The 19,280-nt window shown below is 32.8% G+C and overlaps 1 protein-coding gene across 1 annotated transcript; it reads right to left on the bottom strand.

The window, feature by feature from the left end:
* Positions 1-259: 259 nt before the first annotated feature.
* Positions 260-1,240, bottom strand: LOC107148771 (olfactory receptor 6C76). Its single transcript, XM_015493494.1, has one exon. The coding sequence runs from the start codon at positions 1,238-1,240 to the stop codon at positions 260-262; it is 981 nt and encodes a 326-aa protein (XP_015348980.1).
* Positions 1,241-19,280: the final 18,040 nt, after the last annotated feature.

The following is a 19,280-nucleotide window of genomic DNA, read 5'->3' as shown; positions in this document are numbered from 1 at the left end:
TATACTTGAAGTATATAAATTAATATATAAAATGACTTTAGTCCTGCCTTTGTTTTGTATTATATGAAAATATTCAAATCATTCCATAATAATAATGTGTATGAATTCATAAAGTATTTGATACATAGTATGTTAAATTAGTACCAATTGGCATAAAAAGTTGTTTTTTGAGAAGAGATAAGAAGGCAGAGAATAATTAAACAGCAATGTTTTGACTTTGAAGTCCAAATTATGCACCTGCCTCAGTTATTAATCATGTTCAGATTGATATTTTTGAGGCAAATATCTTCCTCACAATGTCTTTAATTGCTTGTTTCACCTGCTGGTTCCTTAGAGTGTAAATAAATGGATTCAGCATAGGAGCCACAGAGGTGTAGAGAATAGCCACTCCTTTTGTTAAAGCAACTCCTTCCTTTGCTGATGTTTTCACATATATGAAGATGCAGCTTCCATATGAGATGGAGACAACAATCATGTGTGAGGAACAGGTTGAAAAGGCCTTTGTTCTTTGTTGAGCTGAAGGAATTCTTAGAATTGTTCTGAGGATGTAAGCGTAGGAGAGAATTATTAGTGTCAATGTGGTCAGGAGAGTGAATAAAGCTAAAACAAAATCCAAGAGCTCTAGAGTACTGGTGTCTGTGCAAGAGATTTGCAGCAAAGGAGCAGAGTCACAGGTGAAGTGGTCAATGACATTGGAATCACAGAAATCTAACTGCAAGCCCATGGTCAGTGGTGGAAAAATGACCAAGAAACCAGCCAGCCAAGAGATGATGATGAGCTGGTAACAAATCTTGTTGCTCATGATGGTTGTATAATGTAGAGGCTTGCAGATAGCCACGTAGCGATCATAGGACATAGAGGCCAGGAGGAAAAATTCTGTTGAGCCCAGGAAGATAAAGAAAAATAGTTGAGCTGCACAAGCATTGTAGGAAATCGACTTGTCCCCAGTTAGGATGCTGATCAAAAACCTAGGGTTACAGACAGAAGTAAATGAAATTTCTAGGAAGGAGAAATTCCTGAGGAAGAAATACATGGGGGTCTTCAGGTGGGAATCCAGCAGGGTCAGGGTGATGATAGTTAGATTTCCAGTAACACTCAGCACATAGGTGAGAAATATAAAGAAGAAAGTCACAACCTGCAGCTGTGGATCATCTGTTAGACCCAGGAGGATGAAGTCTGTTACTGATGTTCGATTTTTCATTTCCAATGGTTGGTTTGAGGCAGATTTTACTGATAACATTGACCTGGAAAACAATAAAATATTGGTCAGAAGAGAAGCATGAACATCTGCATATAGTTTTTAAAGTGATATTGTATTTTAATATGAAGCACTGGGGACTTTTGCTGTTGTTGCAATTGTTTGTGTATATTTTTCTCACTTTTATAGTCCAATCATATATCGTTAATTTTTAATATCACTCTGGTGTATTTTATTCTGTGTCTACTGCATTAATTATTGAAAAATGAACTTATTATACACATAGTCTTCAAATGCTTCATTATTTACCTAAAATATAGGGGGTACTGTGCCTTTCTTACATCATCTTCTCCAGGAACAAAAATTCTTATTTGATCATGGAATTATTGATCAACTCAACTTTCTAGGAAAAGCTCTAAATGTAATTCTTGAGAATTAGTGACTACTACCTTTATTAGTATTTTTTCTTGACAAAAAAATTATAAATGTACAAATATTAAAGAAGATGTGCTATGTTCTGCATATTTCAGTTAGTTGCTAGACATTACCACTTAATATGTTTTTATATATCAATTAGTTATCAAGTTAACTACTAAATATATGTGCATATATATATATATATATATGGATCTGTGAGAGATATAAAAATAAATGCACCATAGTGAACAACATTATATAATAAATAGGATAGAATGAATAGAAGTCGAAATATAATATAAAATAAGTTGAAATTACTTGCCTATTACCAAATATTGATGGTTAAAAGTAAGTGTTGAGTACAAAATAGTATTCTCAATTTGCTTAAACCAAAAGTCATGCAGTTGTTCAATGCTGCATGGAGAAATACATGTTTTGCTTTCTCTTCCCATAGTACTGCAAATTCCCTCACAAAGTCCTTTATACTTCATCTCAAAATACCCAGGAAAATAATTCCTTTTATTCTTTCCCCAACATCATTTAACATCTGGAGCCCTGATATATTTCAAGCATCATCTTAATATCATATCTTTAGATGAAAGTTCTGGTGTTATAAAAGAAAAAAATTCCAGAGTTATTTTTGATAAACTATTTTGATATTTCTCAGAGGGCCAAATCCATAAAATTTCCCTAGGAATAAAGTAAAAATAGCACCTTAAATGTATTTTGTTTCACATAATTTGAAGAAAAAAATTGGAAGCAAATAAATTCTTAATTATCTTGTGGGCAAATAATGGGGCTCTAATGAATCTGTGTACAATGATAAATTTGGGCAATCATATTTTAATTGGTTGATTATGAGACCTATGTCCCAGGAGAAAACAGAGGAAATTATTCAGCATAATGTAAACTAGGTACTTGGGGAAAGGTGAAGCCCAGGAAAAATACACTGATATCTTCTGATTTTCACTTTCATGTGTTGCATGCATTACTCTGAAGACTGGAAGGAAAATCAGATTAAAAAAAAATTTAAAAAGCATGTTATGCCACAAAAAAGCAAAATAATCTAGAGGTGTGCTTTTCCTCCACATCCTCTCTAACATTTATTGTTGTCTGCATTCCTGTTAACTGCCATTCTGACTGAAGTGAGATGAAATATTAGAGTAGTTTTGAAGTTTTGATTTGCATTTCTCTAATTACTAGAGATGTTGAACATTTTTTCATATATTTGTTGATTGGTTGTATATCTTCTTCTGAGAAGTGTCTGTTTAGCTCTTTAGCCCATTTATTGATTGGGTTGCTTGTTTTTTGTTGTTGTTGTTTGTGTGTGTGTGTGTGTGTGTGTATGTGTTAAGTTTTTGGAGTTCTTCATATCCTGGAGATTAGTGCTCTATTTGATATCTGTGTTGAAAAAAAAATTTACTCCCAAAATGTAGGCTCTCTCTTCATCACATTGATTGTTTCTTTGGCTGAGAAGAAACTTTTTAGTTTGAGTCCATCCCATTTATTAATTCTTGAATGAATTTCTTGCCCTTTAGAAGTCTTGTTAAGACAGTTTGGGCCTAGTTCGAAGTGATGAAGATTTGGGTCTACTTATTCCTCTATTAGGAATAGGGTCTCTGGACTAATTTTTAGGTCCTTCATTCACTTTGAGTTGAGTTTTTTGCTTGGTGATAAATAGGGATTATTTTCATTTTGCTGCATATGGATTTCTAGTTTTTATAGTACCATTTGTAGAAAAGTCTATCTTTTCTCCAATGTATGTTTTTGGCACCTTTGTCTAGTATGAGGTAGTTGTATTTATGTGGGTTTATTTCTGTGTTTTCTATTTTGTACCATGGGTCTAAATGTCTATTTTGGTGCCAATACCATGACATTTTTTTATTATACCTTTTTAGTATAGTTTAAGTTCTGGTATTGTGATGCCTCCTGCTTCACTCTTCTTGCAAAGGATTTTTGGCTATTCTGGGCCTCTTATTTTTCCAAATAAGTTTCATGATTGATTTTTCTATTTCTATAAAGAATGATGCTGGGATTTTAATTTGAATTGAATCTGTATAGCACTTTGGGTAGTATGAACATTTTGACCATATTAATTTTGTCTATCCAAGAGCCTGGGGGATCTTTACATATTCTAAGGTCTTCTTCAATTTCTTTCTATGCTGTTCTCTAGTTTTTATTGTAGAGGTCTTTTCTTTTTGTTAAATTGATTTCCAAGTACCTTGTTTTTGAGGCTATTGTGAATGAGATAGTTTCTAATTTCTCTTTCAGAGAATTCATCACTGATGTATAGAAATGCATTTGATTTATGAGTATTGATTTTATATCCTGCTCCAATGCTGAATTCATTAATTAATTGTAGAAATTTTCTGGTGGAGTTTTTTGGATCCTCTAAGTATAGAATCATGTTGTCAGCAAATAATGATAGCTTGAGTTCTTCTTTTCCTATTTGGATCTCTTTAATATCTTTCATTTGTCTAATTGCTCTGGCTAGAATTTCAAGGACCATGTTGAATAGACATGCAAAAAGAGAGCATCCCTGTCTTGTTCCAGGTTTTATAGGGAATGCTTCCAATTTTTCTCTATTCAGAATGATGTTGGCCTTGGGTTCAGCATAGATAGCTTTTACAAGGTTGAGATATGTTCCTCCTCGCACTAGTTTTTCTAGTGTTTTGAACATCAAATGGTGCTATATTTTTTCAAATGCTCTCTTTGCATCAATTGATATAATTATATAATTCTTACCTTAAAGTCTATTGATATGATGAATTATATTTATTGATAATCATGTGATCAACAAAGAACTCTGCTGTAAATCTGTCTGGTTGGTAGGCTATTGATGGAGTCTTCAATTTCCTTGCTTTAAATTGATCTGTTTAAATTGTATAAGTCCTCTTGTCTCAGTTTAGGTTGCTCATATACCTCTAGAAATTTGTCAGTGTCTTTTGAGCTTTTCTGTTTTACTAGAGTATAAATCTTCAAAATAGTTTCTAATTATCTTCTGTTTTTCAATAGTGTCTCTTATGATATTTTCTTTTTCATCACAAATTTTTGTAATTTGAGTTTATCCTTCTTTCTTTTCATTAGTGGCTGAGAATTTGTCAATTTTATTTATTGTTTTCAAACAACCAGCTTTTTGTTTTGTCAATTTTTGAAATTGTTTCTTTAGTTTCAAGTTCATTGATTTCCACCCTGATTTTAATTATTTCCTGTTTTCTGTTACTTTGGGTGTTGGTTTGTTCTTTTTCTAGGGCTTTGAGCTATAATGTCATATCATTTATTTGTTGACTTTCTCTTCTTTTAATGAATAAACTCCATGCAATGAACTTTCCTGTTAGTACTGCCTTCATAGTGTCCCATAGAATTTAATACATTGTATCGGTGTTCTCTTTCACCTTAGAGCATTTTTTAAATTTTTTTCTTGTTGCCTTTTGCAAACCCTTGTTCATTCAGTAGCATATTACTTAGTCTCCAGGTGTTAGAGGAGCTTTTTTTTGTTTAATTTTATCATTGATTTCTAATTTCATTTCATTATGATCTGATAGAATGCAGGATAGTATATCTACTTTTTTGTACGAGCTAAGAGATGCTTTGTGGCATAATATATGGTCCAATTTAGAGGAGGATCCATGTGCTGCTGAGAAGAAAGTATATTCATTAATAGAAGGATAAAATATTCTATATAAGTTAGTGAATTCTAAGTTATTGATGTATTATTGAATTCTATAGTTTCTTTGTTCAGCTTTTGTTTGAACAATCTATCCCCTGCGGAAATAAGTGTGTTAAAGTCACCCAGAATTATTGTGTTGTGGTCTGTTTGACTCTTGAACTTGAGAGGAGTTTGTTTGATGAATGTAGATGCTCCATTGTTTGGGGCATATAAATTTATTATTGTTATGTCTTGTTGATGAATGGTTCTCTTAAGCAGTATGAAATAGCCTTCTTTATCCCTTTTGATTAACTTTGGCTTCAAGTCTACTTTATTTGATATGAGGATGGAAACCCCTGCTTCTTTCTGCAGACCATGTGAGTGGTATGCTTTTTTTCCCAAATTTTCACCTTAAGTCTGTTGATGTCTTTTCCTATGAATCTCTTGGAGGTAGCATATTGTTTGTTCTTCATTTTTTAAATCCAATCTGCCAGTCTATGTATTTTGATTGGTGAGTTTATGCCATTAACATTTAGGGTTATTATTGAGACATGATTTGTATTCCCAGATATTTTTGTTTATTTTTTGGTATTTAACTTGCCTTGGTTTCTCCTTTGATTAGTTTTTCCTTTAGTGTAATACCTCCCTTTGCTGATTTTCATCATTGTTTTTCAATTCCTCTTCATGGAATATTTTGCCAAGGATGTTCCGTAGTACAGACTTTTGAGTTATAAATTCTTTAAACTTTTCATCATGGAAGGTTTTCATTTTGTCATTAAATCTAAAAGTTAATTTTTCTGGATTTAAGATTCTTAAAATCAGCATACTACAGTGCTACAGCCATATCAATGTTTATAGCAGCACAATTTAAAATAGCCAGACTATGGAACCAAACTAGGTCTTCCTCAATAGATAAATAAATATAGAAAATGTGGTATACAAACTCAATGGAATATTACTTGGCTTTAAAGAAAAGTAAAATTATGGCATTTGGCAGTAAATGGTTGGAGTTGGAGAATATCATGCTAAGCAAAATAATCCAATCCAACAAAACCAAAGGCTGAATATTTTCTCTAATATGTGGATGCTAATTCACAATAAGGTGGGGGCACTAGGGAAGAATAGCATTAGCTTAGATTAGGTAGAGAAAAATAATGGGAGAGGAGAGGAGGGGATGTGGGGATAGAAAAGACAGTAGAATGAAACAAACATTATTACTGTGTGTATATATGTGATTACATGACCAATATGATTCTGAAACATGTACACTCAGAAAAATGAGAAATTTTACCCAACCACATATGGTATATCAAAGTGCATAAATGCATTCTACTGTCATGTATAACTAATTAAAACAAATAAAAATTTAAAATTTTTTTAAAAACAGATTCTTGGTTGGCTTCCATTTTCTTTCAGAAGTTCATACATGTTGTTCCAGGATCTTCTAGCTTTCAGAGTCTGGGTTGAAAAATCTGCACATAATCTAATTGGTTTTCCTCTATATGTAATCTAATCCTTTCTCTCATGGCTTTTAATATTCTCTCCTTATTCTGTATGTTAGACATTTTCATTATAATGTGCCTTAGTGTGGATCTGTTGTGATTTTGTACATTTGGTGTCCTGCAAGCCTCCTGAATTTGGTTTTCCAATTCATTCTTCATGTTTGGAAACTTTCCTGATATTATTTCATTGAATAGATTGCTCATTGAATAGATTGCCCATTCCTTTGGTTTAGAGAGAGAGGGGGGAAAAAGTCTTGAAGGAAGAAACAGGTATTGTTTTGGTTGGAGATCAGTATCTTTCCTGCTTCCCTTCTCATCCAATAGGTAGGGTCATCTGTTGTTAGCTGGTATCTCTGTCCTCAGGATGGTGAAGGTAACAAGGGTGTCACTGTGCAGTGGTAGCAGCTGCTGGGGAAAGGGGAGAGTTATAAGCTGGGTACCTGGCGAGCCAGAGTTCCAAACTGAGAGTTGCCCCCACTGAAGTTGGTGATGAAGGTGACCAAAGGTGGAGGCGCATGCTTTCAGAGGTGGGTTATCAGGTTGCAGGGGTAGCCAAGCCATGGTGTTGTTGGAAGATAAGCTCCGAGAGCAGCTCTGAGTGTGCAATGTATGGCTGTCTGTTGACTTCAGAGCCTGTGTCAAGTTCTCTGGTGCAGGCAGGCTACTGCATGTAGGAAACTATCTTTTTTTTTTTTTTTTTTAGAGAGAGAGAGAATTTCAATATATTTTTATTTTATTTTTTTTTAGTTTTCGGCGGACACAACATCTTTGTTTGTATGTGGTGCTGAGGATCGAACCCAGGCAGCATGCATGCCATTTGAGCGAGCTACAGCTTGAGCCACATCCCCTGTCCCAGGGGACTATCTTTGCTACTGCAGAGCCCAAGATGGTGGCAACTGGGGGAGCCCCACGTTGGTAGATGGGAATCCACGTGGGAGTGGCTGCCTGAGATCTACTCATAGAAAGCTGCCAGGTGTCTTGCGTGAGAGTGGTGTCCTCATTTCTGCTCGAGTGGGTGGCGGAAAGTTCTGCGCAGGTGGTGTTGGTGCTGATGGTCTGGCTCAGGTACCCGTACTCCTGCTTGGGTGAGTATTTGACAGACCTACTTTGATGCTGAGGACTGGAGTCCTGGAAAGGTACAGGACCCTGATTCCTGCATGGGAGCAGGAATACCGCTAGCAGAGAAACAGTATTCTCATTACTTGAGTCCCATGTCACAGAGCAACACAAAATGCTGCCTCCCTCTAGCCCACCATCTTGAATCTCTCCTGTCTTCTCATTTCAACTTGCAAATTTTGCTTCAGTTTTTTTTTTTTAAGTTTTTGCATTGCTTAACTGTATCTGAAGTAAAAAAATCTCTGAACCAATTCATACATAGGGTGAAGTGACATTTTTGTTGTCATTACATGAATATTAGTTTTACTTTTGTGTAACATTTCAATTGTTCACTTAATATGTATTTTCTTTGTGGTTTTGATATAGCTAGTTTCATAAATGTGTTACTTTTTTCTAGTTTTCATTGATTATTTATGCTACATAGTATATGTTTTGAGGTATTTTAGGTGTTTTTCTCATCTGGCCTATTTAAAAGATAATATGCTATATTATATCTCAAAGTTTCTTTATAATCAAATATCTTTGTATTTCTCCTCTTGTCCTAGTATCTTTTAATACTATTGACTCCTTACAGTAGGATTTATATATGTTTATATCTTATGGAGTTTTTGATATATCATTAAGGAAATAATTTTTCCATCATTTTATATTTTACAAATACTTACAGAATATGTGTTCTTTAAATGAATTGTTTATGCATCAACTGTTTAGAATAAAATATTGTAAATATTTTGATAGCACAGCTCTTTGAACTATTTATATTTTTAATAGTTTATAGATAAAATTATTTTTAGGTAAACTGATTCTCCATGAATGTTTGCTATTTAAAATTTAAAAAAAAACTATTTCAAAATTGACTTAATTTCTTATTGGACCACTATAATTATAAAATAAAGGAAATAATTATGGTATTTGTACATACACATGATATAATCTGATTAATTTTATTCTCCACTACCTCCCTTTTCTTATCCATCACCCTGATCTCTTCCCCTTATTCTGTTTGTTTCCCTTTCATTTTCATGAGGTCTTCCACTCTTCTTTCCATTTTTTTCTCCCTAGCTTTCATATGTGAAAATAAGCAAACAAACCAAAACAACACTTGACTGAATTTAGCTTATCTCACTTAACATAATGTTCTCAAATTCCATTTATTTTCCTACAAATGACATAATTTTATTCTTTGTGTCTGAATAGAACTCCATTGTGTAAGTATGCCACATATTCTTTATTCCTTGATCAACTGGTGGATACCCAGGCTGGCACCATAACTTGGCTATTGTGAACTGGGCTGCTATAAGCCTCCATACATATCTCCATAGTGAGTATACTAATTTGTAAGTGTGTAAGTATTTTTTTCTCTTCTTACCATCTTGCCAGCATTTATTATTATTTGTATTTGTGATGATTGCCATTCTAACTGGCATGAGATCAATTCTCAGTGTAGCTTTGGTTTGCTCTCTTATTGCTAAAACTGTTGCATTTTTTCCATATATTTCTTACCATTTGTTTCTTTTGGGGGAAAATTTCTTATTTAATTTATTTGGCCATTTGTTGATTGGTGTTTTGTTGTTGTTGTTGTATTGTTTTTGTTTTTGATGTTTAGCTTTTTGAGTTCTTTATATATTACAGATATTCCACTGTCAGAGAGTAGATGGAACATATTTTGTGTAGGTGTCCCATGCTCATATTTTCTTTGCTGTGCAGAAGCTTTTTAACTTGATGCCATTTCATTATTTCATTATTGTTATTATTTCCTGAGCTTTAGATAATGAGGAAGTTATAGCCAGTGCTTTGATGTTGGAGGGTTTCCCTTATTTTCTTCCAGAAACTGCAAACTTTCAGGTTTTTGATTCATTTTGAGTTGATTTTTATTTATCTGCATATGGATATCCAGTTTGCCTGGCACCATTTGTTAAAATGGCTGTCTTTCTCCAGCCTATGTTTTTGGTACCTTTATCAAGGATCAGATGGCTATATTTATGTGGGGTTGTCTTTGTGTTTTCTTTTTCATTGGTTTATGTGTCTGTTTTAATGAAAATACCATGCTGCTTTTGTTACTGCACTTCTGAATTATAACTTAAAATCAGAGATTGTGATGCCTCCAACATTGCTCTTTTCCTTACAATTGCTTTGGCTATTGTAGGTCTTTTATTTTTCCATATAAATTTTGGGACAGTTGTTTTGTAATTCTGGGAGAATGTTATTATATTTTGATGGGTAGTGCATTGAATCTGTAGATCCCTTTCAGTAATGTGGCCATTTTAGCATTAGTAAGCCTGTCTATAAATAAACATAGTAAGTCTTTTCATCTTCCAATATTGTCTTTAATATCTTTCATCAGCATTCTATAATTGTCATTGTAGAGATCTTTCAGTTCCTTAGACTGAATCATAGGCATTTTATTTTTATTATTTGAAGTTATTGAAAAAGGGATTATTTTCTGATTACTTTTTTAGTGAATTCATTATTGATTTTTGAATGTTGATTTGTAATATGTTACTTTGCTAAATTTGTATGTTAGTTCTAGAAGTCTTCTAATAGAGATTTTTGTACCTTCTAAGTATCAGATCATATCATCTACAAAACTTGAAATTTGATATCTTCTTTTCCTATTTGTATCCCTTTCATTTTCTTTTTATGCTTAATTGATCTGGCTGAAATTTCACATACTATATAGAATAAGAGTAATGACAGTGGACACATTTGACTTATTCCTGATTTTAGAGAAAGTGTTTTTAGTTTTACCCCATTCAGTATGATTTTGGCTTTAAGTTTGTCTATGTAGCCTTATGATGTTAAAGTAATTTTCCCTTATCTCTAACTTCTTCAATTTTGTTGTCATGAATGAGTGCTGAATTTTGTTGAAGACTTTTGCAAAATCTATTGAGGTAATCAAGACACTTTTTATTTACTTCTGTTTATGTGGTGGATTACATTCATTGATTTGCATATATTGAACCATTCTTTCTTCCATGGCATGAAACTAACTTGATTGTGATATTCAATATTCCTAATGATTGTTGAATACAGTTTGCTGTTTATTAAGAATTTTTGCATCTATATTCATAAAAATATCATTCTGTAATTTTCTTTCTTTGAGGTGTCCTTATCTAGTTTAGGTATAAGGGTAATAACTAAAATTAATTTGGAAATGTTCCATCCCTCTTTCTATTTCATGAAACAATTTTAGGAGGAATGGCATTAATTATTCTTTAAAAGCTTGATAAAATTCACCAGAGAATCTATGTGGTTATGGGCTTTTCTTTGTTGAAGACTTTTTAATTTCTGCTTCAATCTCATAGCTTGTTCTTTTTTTAGTTTTTTATATCTTTTTGGTTTATATCTTCTTGGTAATTCATATGCATATAGAAATTTATCCATTTCTTTCAGTTTTCTGATTTATTGAAGTACATGTTTACAATACAGACCCTAGTTAGTCTCTCAATTTCCATAATGTCTATGGTGGTATGTCCTTTTACATCTCTACTTTAATTAATGTGGGTTATTAGTTTGTTTAAGGGCTTATCAATATTGTTTGTCTTTTCAAAGAACCAACTATTCATTTTATTGATCCTTTGCCTGTATTTTTTATTCTCTATTTCATTAATTTCAGCTTTGATGCTGATTATTTTCCTTCTTTTACTGCTTTTGAAATTTTTTGCCCTTGATTTTCTAAGATCTTGATATGCATCATTAGGTTATTGATTTACTTATTATTTTCTTTATTTGGGACCTTTCTTATTTATTTTATATAGGCAGTTATTGCAACTGAGTTTTTCTCATAGAACCACTGTTACAGTGTTTCAGAGACTTTGATATGTCATGTGCGTGTTCTCTTTTTATTTTTAAACTTTTTAAATTTATCACCTCATTTCCTTATTTTTATATACTTTCTGTCATTTTTCTTGTTGATTTCTAATTTCGTTCCACTGTTATCTGGTAAAATGCAAGGAATTTTATTGATTTTTTTATACTTTCTAAGACTTGCTTTGTGGTGTAATATATAGTTTATTTTGTAGGAGGTTTTATGAACAGCTGAGAATAAAGTAAATTTGGGTGTTGTTGAATGAACTATTTTGCAGATGTCTATTAGTTAATTTATTAATAACATTGAGGGGCAAAGAATTCGTTACTGATTTTATATCTGTTTGACCTATTTATTAGTGGGAAAGGGGCATTAAAAACCTCTCAGTATTATTGTATTGGCTTTTATCTGAGTTATTATATCAAATCATATTTATTTATTTATTTAGGTGCACCAGTATTTTGGGCATAAATATTTACTATCATTATTTCTTATTGTTAGATTTTTTCATTTTATAAAGTGACCATCTTTGTCTCTTATGATTAATTTGGGGTTTGATGTCTGTTTTATTTGTGTCTTCATTTGAATTGAATGTTTCTTTCTGTTTTAGACATATTTTTTCTGCTGTGACCAAAAGACCTGAAAAAAAATTAAGAAGAAAAGTTTATTTGGGGGCTTATGGTTTCAGAGGTCTAGGCCAGAGACAGCAGCTGGTTCCATTCCTTGCTGCACAAGGGCAAAAGAATGTGGTGGAGAAGTGGCTCAGGACAGCATACCAGTAAGCAGAGAGAGAGAGAGCGCGCGCTTCACTCAAGAAGAACGAAAGTTATAACCCAGGGACCACCTCCTCCGTCTTCACCATACCTGCCTACTGTTACCACCAAGTTAATCTTTATCAGGGTATTAATACACTGATTGAGTTAAGGCTCTCATAACCCAATCTTTTCACCTCTAAAACCATCTTCAGTGGCTCACACATGTGCTTTTGGGTACACCTGGTATCTAAAGCATAACACTGTCCTTTAACCTTCAGTCTGTGGCTATTTTTGCCTATAAGATGAATCTTTTGTAAACAACATATAGTTAGATCTTGTTTTTTAATCAATTATGCCAATCTATAAATTTTAATTGGAGAGTTGAGATAATTTTATATTTAGTGTTATTACAGAAAGAGTTTTATAAAATCCTTAGCTATTGCTTAGCTATTCTTCTAAGAAGATTCATACATTCTTGAGCTCTGGAGTTTGTTTTTAACTTCTTTAGTGTGTACTTTTAAAATGTTTCTGTAGTGTTACCTTAATATTTATGTAATCTTTTATTTTTTGCTTATCTTGGAAGGTTTTCAAGAAATCAAAAATTTTCCTTTTGATTTTGAAGTATAGCCTTTACTCAATATGACAATCTTGGTTTATAGTCATTTTATTTAATTACTTGTTTGTAGTTATTTTATTTAATAACTTTTATGTTTTGAAGCACAGTGTTCAATCCCTCATGGATGAGGGAGGGAGAAATCAAATTCTGATTGAATTACCCCTAAATGTTACATGATATTTTTCTCTTGAGACTTTAAAATTTTTTTTACATGTTAAACATTTTTATTATACAAGGTGTCATGGAAAATTATTTTGATTTTTCTATTTGGGGTTCTGAATGTGTCTTTCATCTGGACAAAGTTTCAAAAAATTTCTATTAACCAAATAGTTTATCCATAAACTAATCCTGTATCTCAAATCCCTGTTTGATTCCAATAGTTTTTAAATTTGGTCTGTTAATGTTGTCTGTGAGTTCTTGTATATTCTGTTCATGGTTACCTATTTTCTTAATACAGTCTGTATATTTAATGCCAGCCCCCTTCTAGTTCTAAGATTGTGTGTTCTACTTGATTTACTCTATTGGAAAAGCTTTCACTGGAATGCTTAATTGATTTATTCTGCCTTTTGTTTCTAAGATTTTAGTTTGATTATTTTTGAAGTGTTTATCTCTTTGTTGAATTCTCATTTATATCCTGTATTGACTTCACTAATTTCCTTAGTTGTTTTTTGGTTCTCTTGAAATTCATTGACCTTTTAAATAATCATTCTTTTGATTTATTTATATGGTATTTCATCCAATTCAGTATGTTGGGAGTTACTTACTAAGGAAGTATAAACTTTAGAAGGTGTCAAGTTACCTCTTATTTTCATTCTTTTTGTGGTTCCAAAGACTTGTGCATTTGTTAGGATGTTTTTCTTTTTCGTTTTTATGTGAGGGCATTTTTAGGGTATATCTTCCTCCTGGAAAAGTACCCTGTATTTTTATTCATAAAAATATTCATAACATAATATGTATTCGTATTATGTTATGAATATTGAATGTATTTCCAGTATATACATAGTTTAGTATCCCTGCTAGTTTTTTGGTGCTTATTAATATGTATTATTTCACAGCTTGAGGATCCCACTTTTTAAATCTCACAAGAGTGGGGTTCTTCTATTACGGCGGAGAGTTGTGTTCTATATATCAATGTAGTATGGAATAGAACTTCTATCATGGGATTTTAGACTGCAAAATTCTGTATTTTCTAAAAACATTAGGTTGAAGCTCCTGCTAGGTATAGTTTACAAAATCTTTCTGTGATTTCCTATTGTTGGTATAAGAACAAAATTCCATGAGTTGAACCTATGTCCCCCTTTAGCCATTCTTACTTGAGGTCTTCTCATTGGTTTGGGATATTAGTTACCCTTATTCTTTGTGTTTAATTATTGCTGATGTTTGAACATGGTTGTGTTGTGCTACGTGTAGCAAGAAGCACTGTATCTGGACTGGGTTGAAGTGTACCTCCTTAGCAGAGTGTGTACCATGTGAACTTATCATCAAACCAAATACCCAGTCCCATATAAAAGGGGGAGATAAACAATTACAACGTTAGCAGTTAACAATATATAGCATTAGAGTAAATACTGCTTGCCTATTAAGACCTACACTAATAATCACAAAAACAGGAATGGCAGGGTCAGAAATTAATAGCAGGTAGAACAACAAACATTTGGGAACTAAATAGAGCACCAATGTAAACACCAGTTTTCAGCAACCTCCACAATACGAATAATAAAAACAACATGAATAGTGGGTCAGAAATTACATAAACTAAATAGTTTGAAAAGATGGTAAAAATACAGTTAGTTAAGAGAAAAGAAAGTGGGGAAAGAAGGTAAAGAGAGTTTAGAATACGAAAAATGGAAATGAGAAAAAGCATAAGAGAGGGAGCACCTACCTGAAAGCGACAGAGAAGAAGGAAAAAGTAAAATAACAACAACAACAAAAAACTATATTTGTATATAATTCAGAGAGAGAAGAGATTTTGACTATTTGAGACAAAAGAAAAGAAAGTGTAACAAACCAAACCAAAGTAAAATAAAAAGAAAGAAAAGCACAAAACTCATCAGCCACCAGGAAACAAAACAGAATAGCAAAAGGATAACAAAAAGAAAAAGACGAAACTAAAAAAGAAATGAAAAATGTATGTATTTGCATTTACATAAGCCAATTTGTAAATGCAATGGTAATAACCAAAAAATTCTAAATAAAAAATGAAAGAAATGTGTACCCTGAGGTGGCTAAAATTATAGACATGGAAAGATATTCATTATAGATGCCATGCTGCTCTTGTTTTCATGTTTTCTTGGAGATGACAAGGGCTGGGGTTACTTAACATTTCTTCATTTTGTGTCCTGGGACCAAAGGCTGAAGTGGTCTGGGACCAAAGCTGATTAAAATGGCTTTCAGCTTCCCTGCTCACCAGTGAAAGGTAAGACAGAATGGGAAGTATCATCTATTGAAACTTTTTTTTCTAGAAAGACTAGATCAATGCACTCCCAGGGTAGGGCTGATCCAGAGTTGTAAATGGGAAGTTACTATGGTTGGGGGCTAGCTCAGATTGCAACTTTGGAAATTTGTTGGGTGATACCTATTTTGAAGAGATAATATCAACACATCCTAAGGCCAAACAAATGGAGTTATCTGATGGGCACCTGAATCTTGCCCCCTCTCCAAGAATTCTATTTATCAGCAGGATAATCAGCTGCCTTGGATATAGGTGATATAGCAGGTATTGTGCAATATGATAAGAGAGAATGTTACAACTTGTAACTCTAAGTCATTTGTAAGTCCAGAAGAATAAATTCTCCAATTGATGTTTTATTTGGCATGGCCATACTCTGAATTCTGATACATCTAGGTGAAAAGAAAACTTAACATCAATTTATAATATAATTTCAAATACATTTTTAGTTCTCTTATTCTGCATAAAGTTCATCACTAGACACATTCAACAGGAAATGGCAAAACAGCTGTTCATCAGAAGTGAAAGCTCATATCAGAATGTATTAGGGAGGGACAGGATTAATTTATGTCCAATTACTGTAAAAGTATGTTTTAACCTTAGTTTTAATAATTCTCTCTCATATGTTTTTGGTTACTTAGTTAATACACAAAATGCAGTTTTTTAATTTTTAATTTTATTTATTTATTTTTAGGTATCTTTTAAAAATTTCTTTTAATTAGTTATACATGACAGTACAATGATCTTGACATATCATACATTTGAATCAGATGGTATATAATTTCTCATTTTTCTGAGTGTACAGGTTGCAGAATTACATTGGTCATGCAGTCACGTATATACCTACAGCAATAATAATGTCTATTTTATTCTGATATCCTTCCATTCCCCACTTCTCCTCCCCTCCCCTCCCATCACTTCTCTCTACCCAATCTAATGTGACCCACTTCCTTTTTTTTCCCCTCACATTGTCATACCTGAATTCTGTATAATGATGGGGGTCTCCTTCCCTCTTCCATGCAATTCCCCTTCTCCCTCCCTTTCCCTCCCACCTTTCTTCCCTATCTAGAGGTAATTTTCTTCTCATGCTCTTCCTCCCTACCCCATTTTGAGTCACCCCCCTTATCTCAGAGAAGACAATTCGGCATTTGTTTTTTGGGGATTGACTAATTTCACTTAGCATAATCTGCTCTAATGCCATCCATTTCCCTGCAAATGCCATGATCTTGTTATTTCTTAGTGCTCAGTAATATTCCATTGTGTATAACTGCCAATTTTTTTTTATCCATTCATCCATTGAAGGGCATTTAGGTTAGCTTCACAGTCTAGCTATTGTGAATTGTGCTGCTATGAACATTGATGTGGCTGTGTCCCTGTAGTATGCCATTTTTAGGTCTTTTGAGTGTAGTCCGAGAAGAGGAATAGCTGGGTCAAATGGTGGTTCCATTCCCAGTTTTCCAAGGAATCTCCATACTGCTTTCCAAATTGACTGCATCAATTTGCAGTCCCACCAGCAATGTATGAGTCTGCCTCCCCCACCACACACACATCCTCACCAGCATTTATTGTTTTTTTTTTTTTTTTCTTCATAATGGCTGCCATTCTAACTGGAGTGACAAGGTATCTTAGAGAAGTTTTAATTTGCATTTCTCTCATTGCTAGTAATGGTGAGCATTTTTTCGTGTATTTGTTGATTGATTGTATATCCTCTTCTGAGAAGTGTCTGTTCAGGTCCTTGGTCCATTTGTTGATTGGGTTATTTGTTTTTTTGCTGTTTAACTTTTTGAGTTCTTTGTATACCCTAGAGATTAGAGCTCTAACTGATGTGTGAGAGTTATAAAATAGTTAATGATGATAACAGTTTGGCTTTATTGTACTTGAGGAAGATGAAACAAATTGTCAAAACAATTAGAAATTTTGAAAAGTTAGTGACAATAAAATGAAAATTCTAAATCTGTCATTGGAAAATATTGTTTACCCTTAAGTCAATTTTTTTAAAAAGTGATTTTTGATCTACATTCATAGAAAAAAAATCAAACAAAAGTGTTATATTTGGGGGACATTCATTGAAGTCTTTCTTATTGTGCCATGATGATAAATTAACCCTTTTAGCTCTTCTCTGACTAAAGTTGACTCAAGTTGATACAGTTTTCTTGGGCAAAATAGCTCCCAAGGGCCATCTCATATATCATGGAAGCTAGAGTGAAATACACCTTCCGGGGTTCAGGAATTTGTTGGAAAAGCTGGCAGCTGTGTGGGCTTCATGAAAGCAGTTGTTGAAGGTTAAGGCAGAATGGGAAGCAGCTTGACTTAGCATTGAAGAAGTCCCCCATCTTTGACTCAGATCCCAAGACCAGAATAGTTCTACGAATTTTTCTTTTTTTCTGTTTTTGGCTTCAGATGTTTAAAAACATTCTGACGAGTCACCATCTGAGTACCAACATAGAAAAATAGAGACCATTGTGATCATGCATGATAATAGAAGTCTTATAAAAAATAGTTTAGTTAAAATCTCTAAATCAATATGACTGCAGTCCTCAACAAACAACAGCAGCAGAATTGGCAAGGGAAAAGAATTTGATTCCCAGAGTAACCACATTATATTATTCAAAATATCATTTAAAAAATAAAAATTAAAAAAAATAAAGAGTGACAAGGCTTACACAAAAATAAGAAAGTATGGACTAGTCACTGGGATTTGGAAGTAGGAAGATACAAGAAAGAAATTGTCAGGAACAGATCCTCAGAATGTGCAGACATAGGCCACATTAGATGGTGACTTCATATCCATTGTGTTCAAAGAGTTGAATGTAACTATGGACAAGTAATGGAACCACAAGAATGATGAATAAATGAAAAATATCAACAAAGTGACTAAGAGTATAACAGCAAATCAAATAGAAATTTAAATTTGCAAAGTATAATAGCTGAAATAAAGAATTTTAAAGGACTTCAACAGCAGATTTTAGTGCCAATTAGAAAGCAGGAAAAATCTTGCGTATTGGCAAAATGATATTATATAGTTAGAGAAGATACAGAAAAAGATTAAAAGTATCTGAGTCTATAGTACTTGCAGTATATAAATACCCATTTTGGGAGGCCCAGAGGATGAAATGAAAGGATAAACAGACTATTTTGAGTAATAATGGTTAAAATTTCCCGACTTGAAGAAAGACATGGATTTACATATTCAAGAGGCTCAATGAACTTCAGTTAGGATAAACTAAAGAGACTACAAAGAGATACATGAAATTCTGATGTGTAGAGCCACCCAATTTCTGGTTCTCAGTATAGCAGCACTTATAAGTGAATGTATTTTCTTACAATTTCACTCTGGAAAGGTTTAGATTGATTTTCAATTATTTCCTTTTTTTAACTTTTAGAATAATCATCTTCAGATAAATTTTGAATAAGATTATAAATATTGCTTCATTTATCTTTAATGTATCTGTATTAATTATGTATGCTAGTATAAGGTTAACATTTATCATCTAATTTAACATTTACTAGCTTTATTCACATTTCTCATTCTCTCTTTTGTGTTTTTGCTTGAATAGTATAATCTTATAGAATGTCTTATTTCATTTTGGGGGGAAGCTTTTGCTACAATATGATATTCATAGACAAAATAATCATAGAATTATAGTTTTGTATTGGTATTTTATATATTGGATTAAATTAGCAATGACCAATTTTCTGTTTTAAGAAAATCTCTGTTATCTATCTATCTATATATATATATATATATATATATATATATATATATATAT

Source organism: Marmota marmota, unplaced genomic scaffold, assembly GCF_001458135.2.
Source record: "Marmota marmota marmota unplaced genomic scaffold, marMar, whole genome shotgun sequence".
NCBI lineage: Eukaryota > Metazoa > Chordata > Mammalia > Rodentia > Sciuridae > Marmota > Marmota marmota.
The sequence above is the reverse complement of the archived record's forward strand: the minus strand, read 5'-3'. Positions and strand labels throughout refer to the sequence as shown.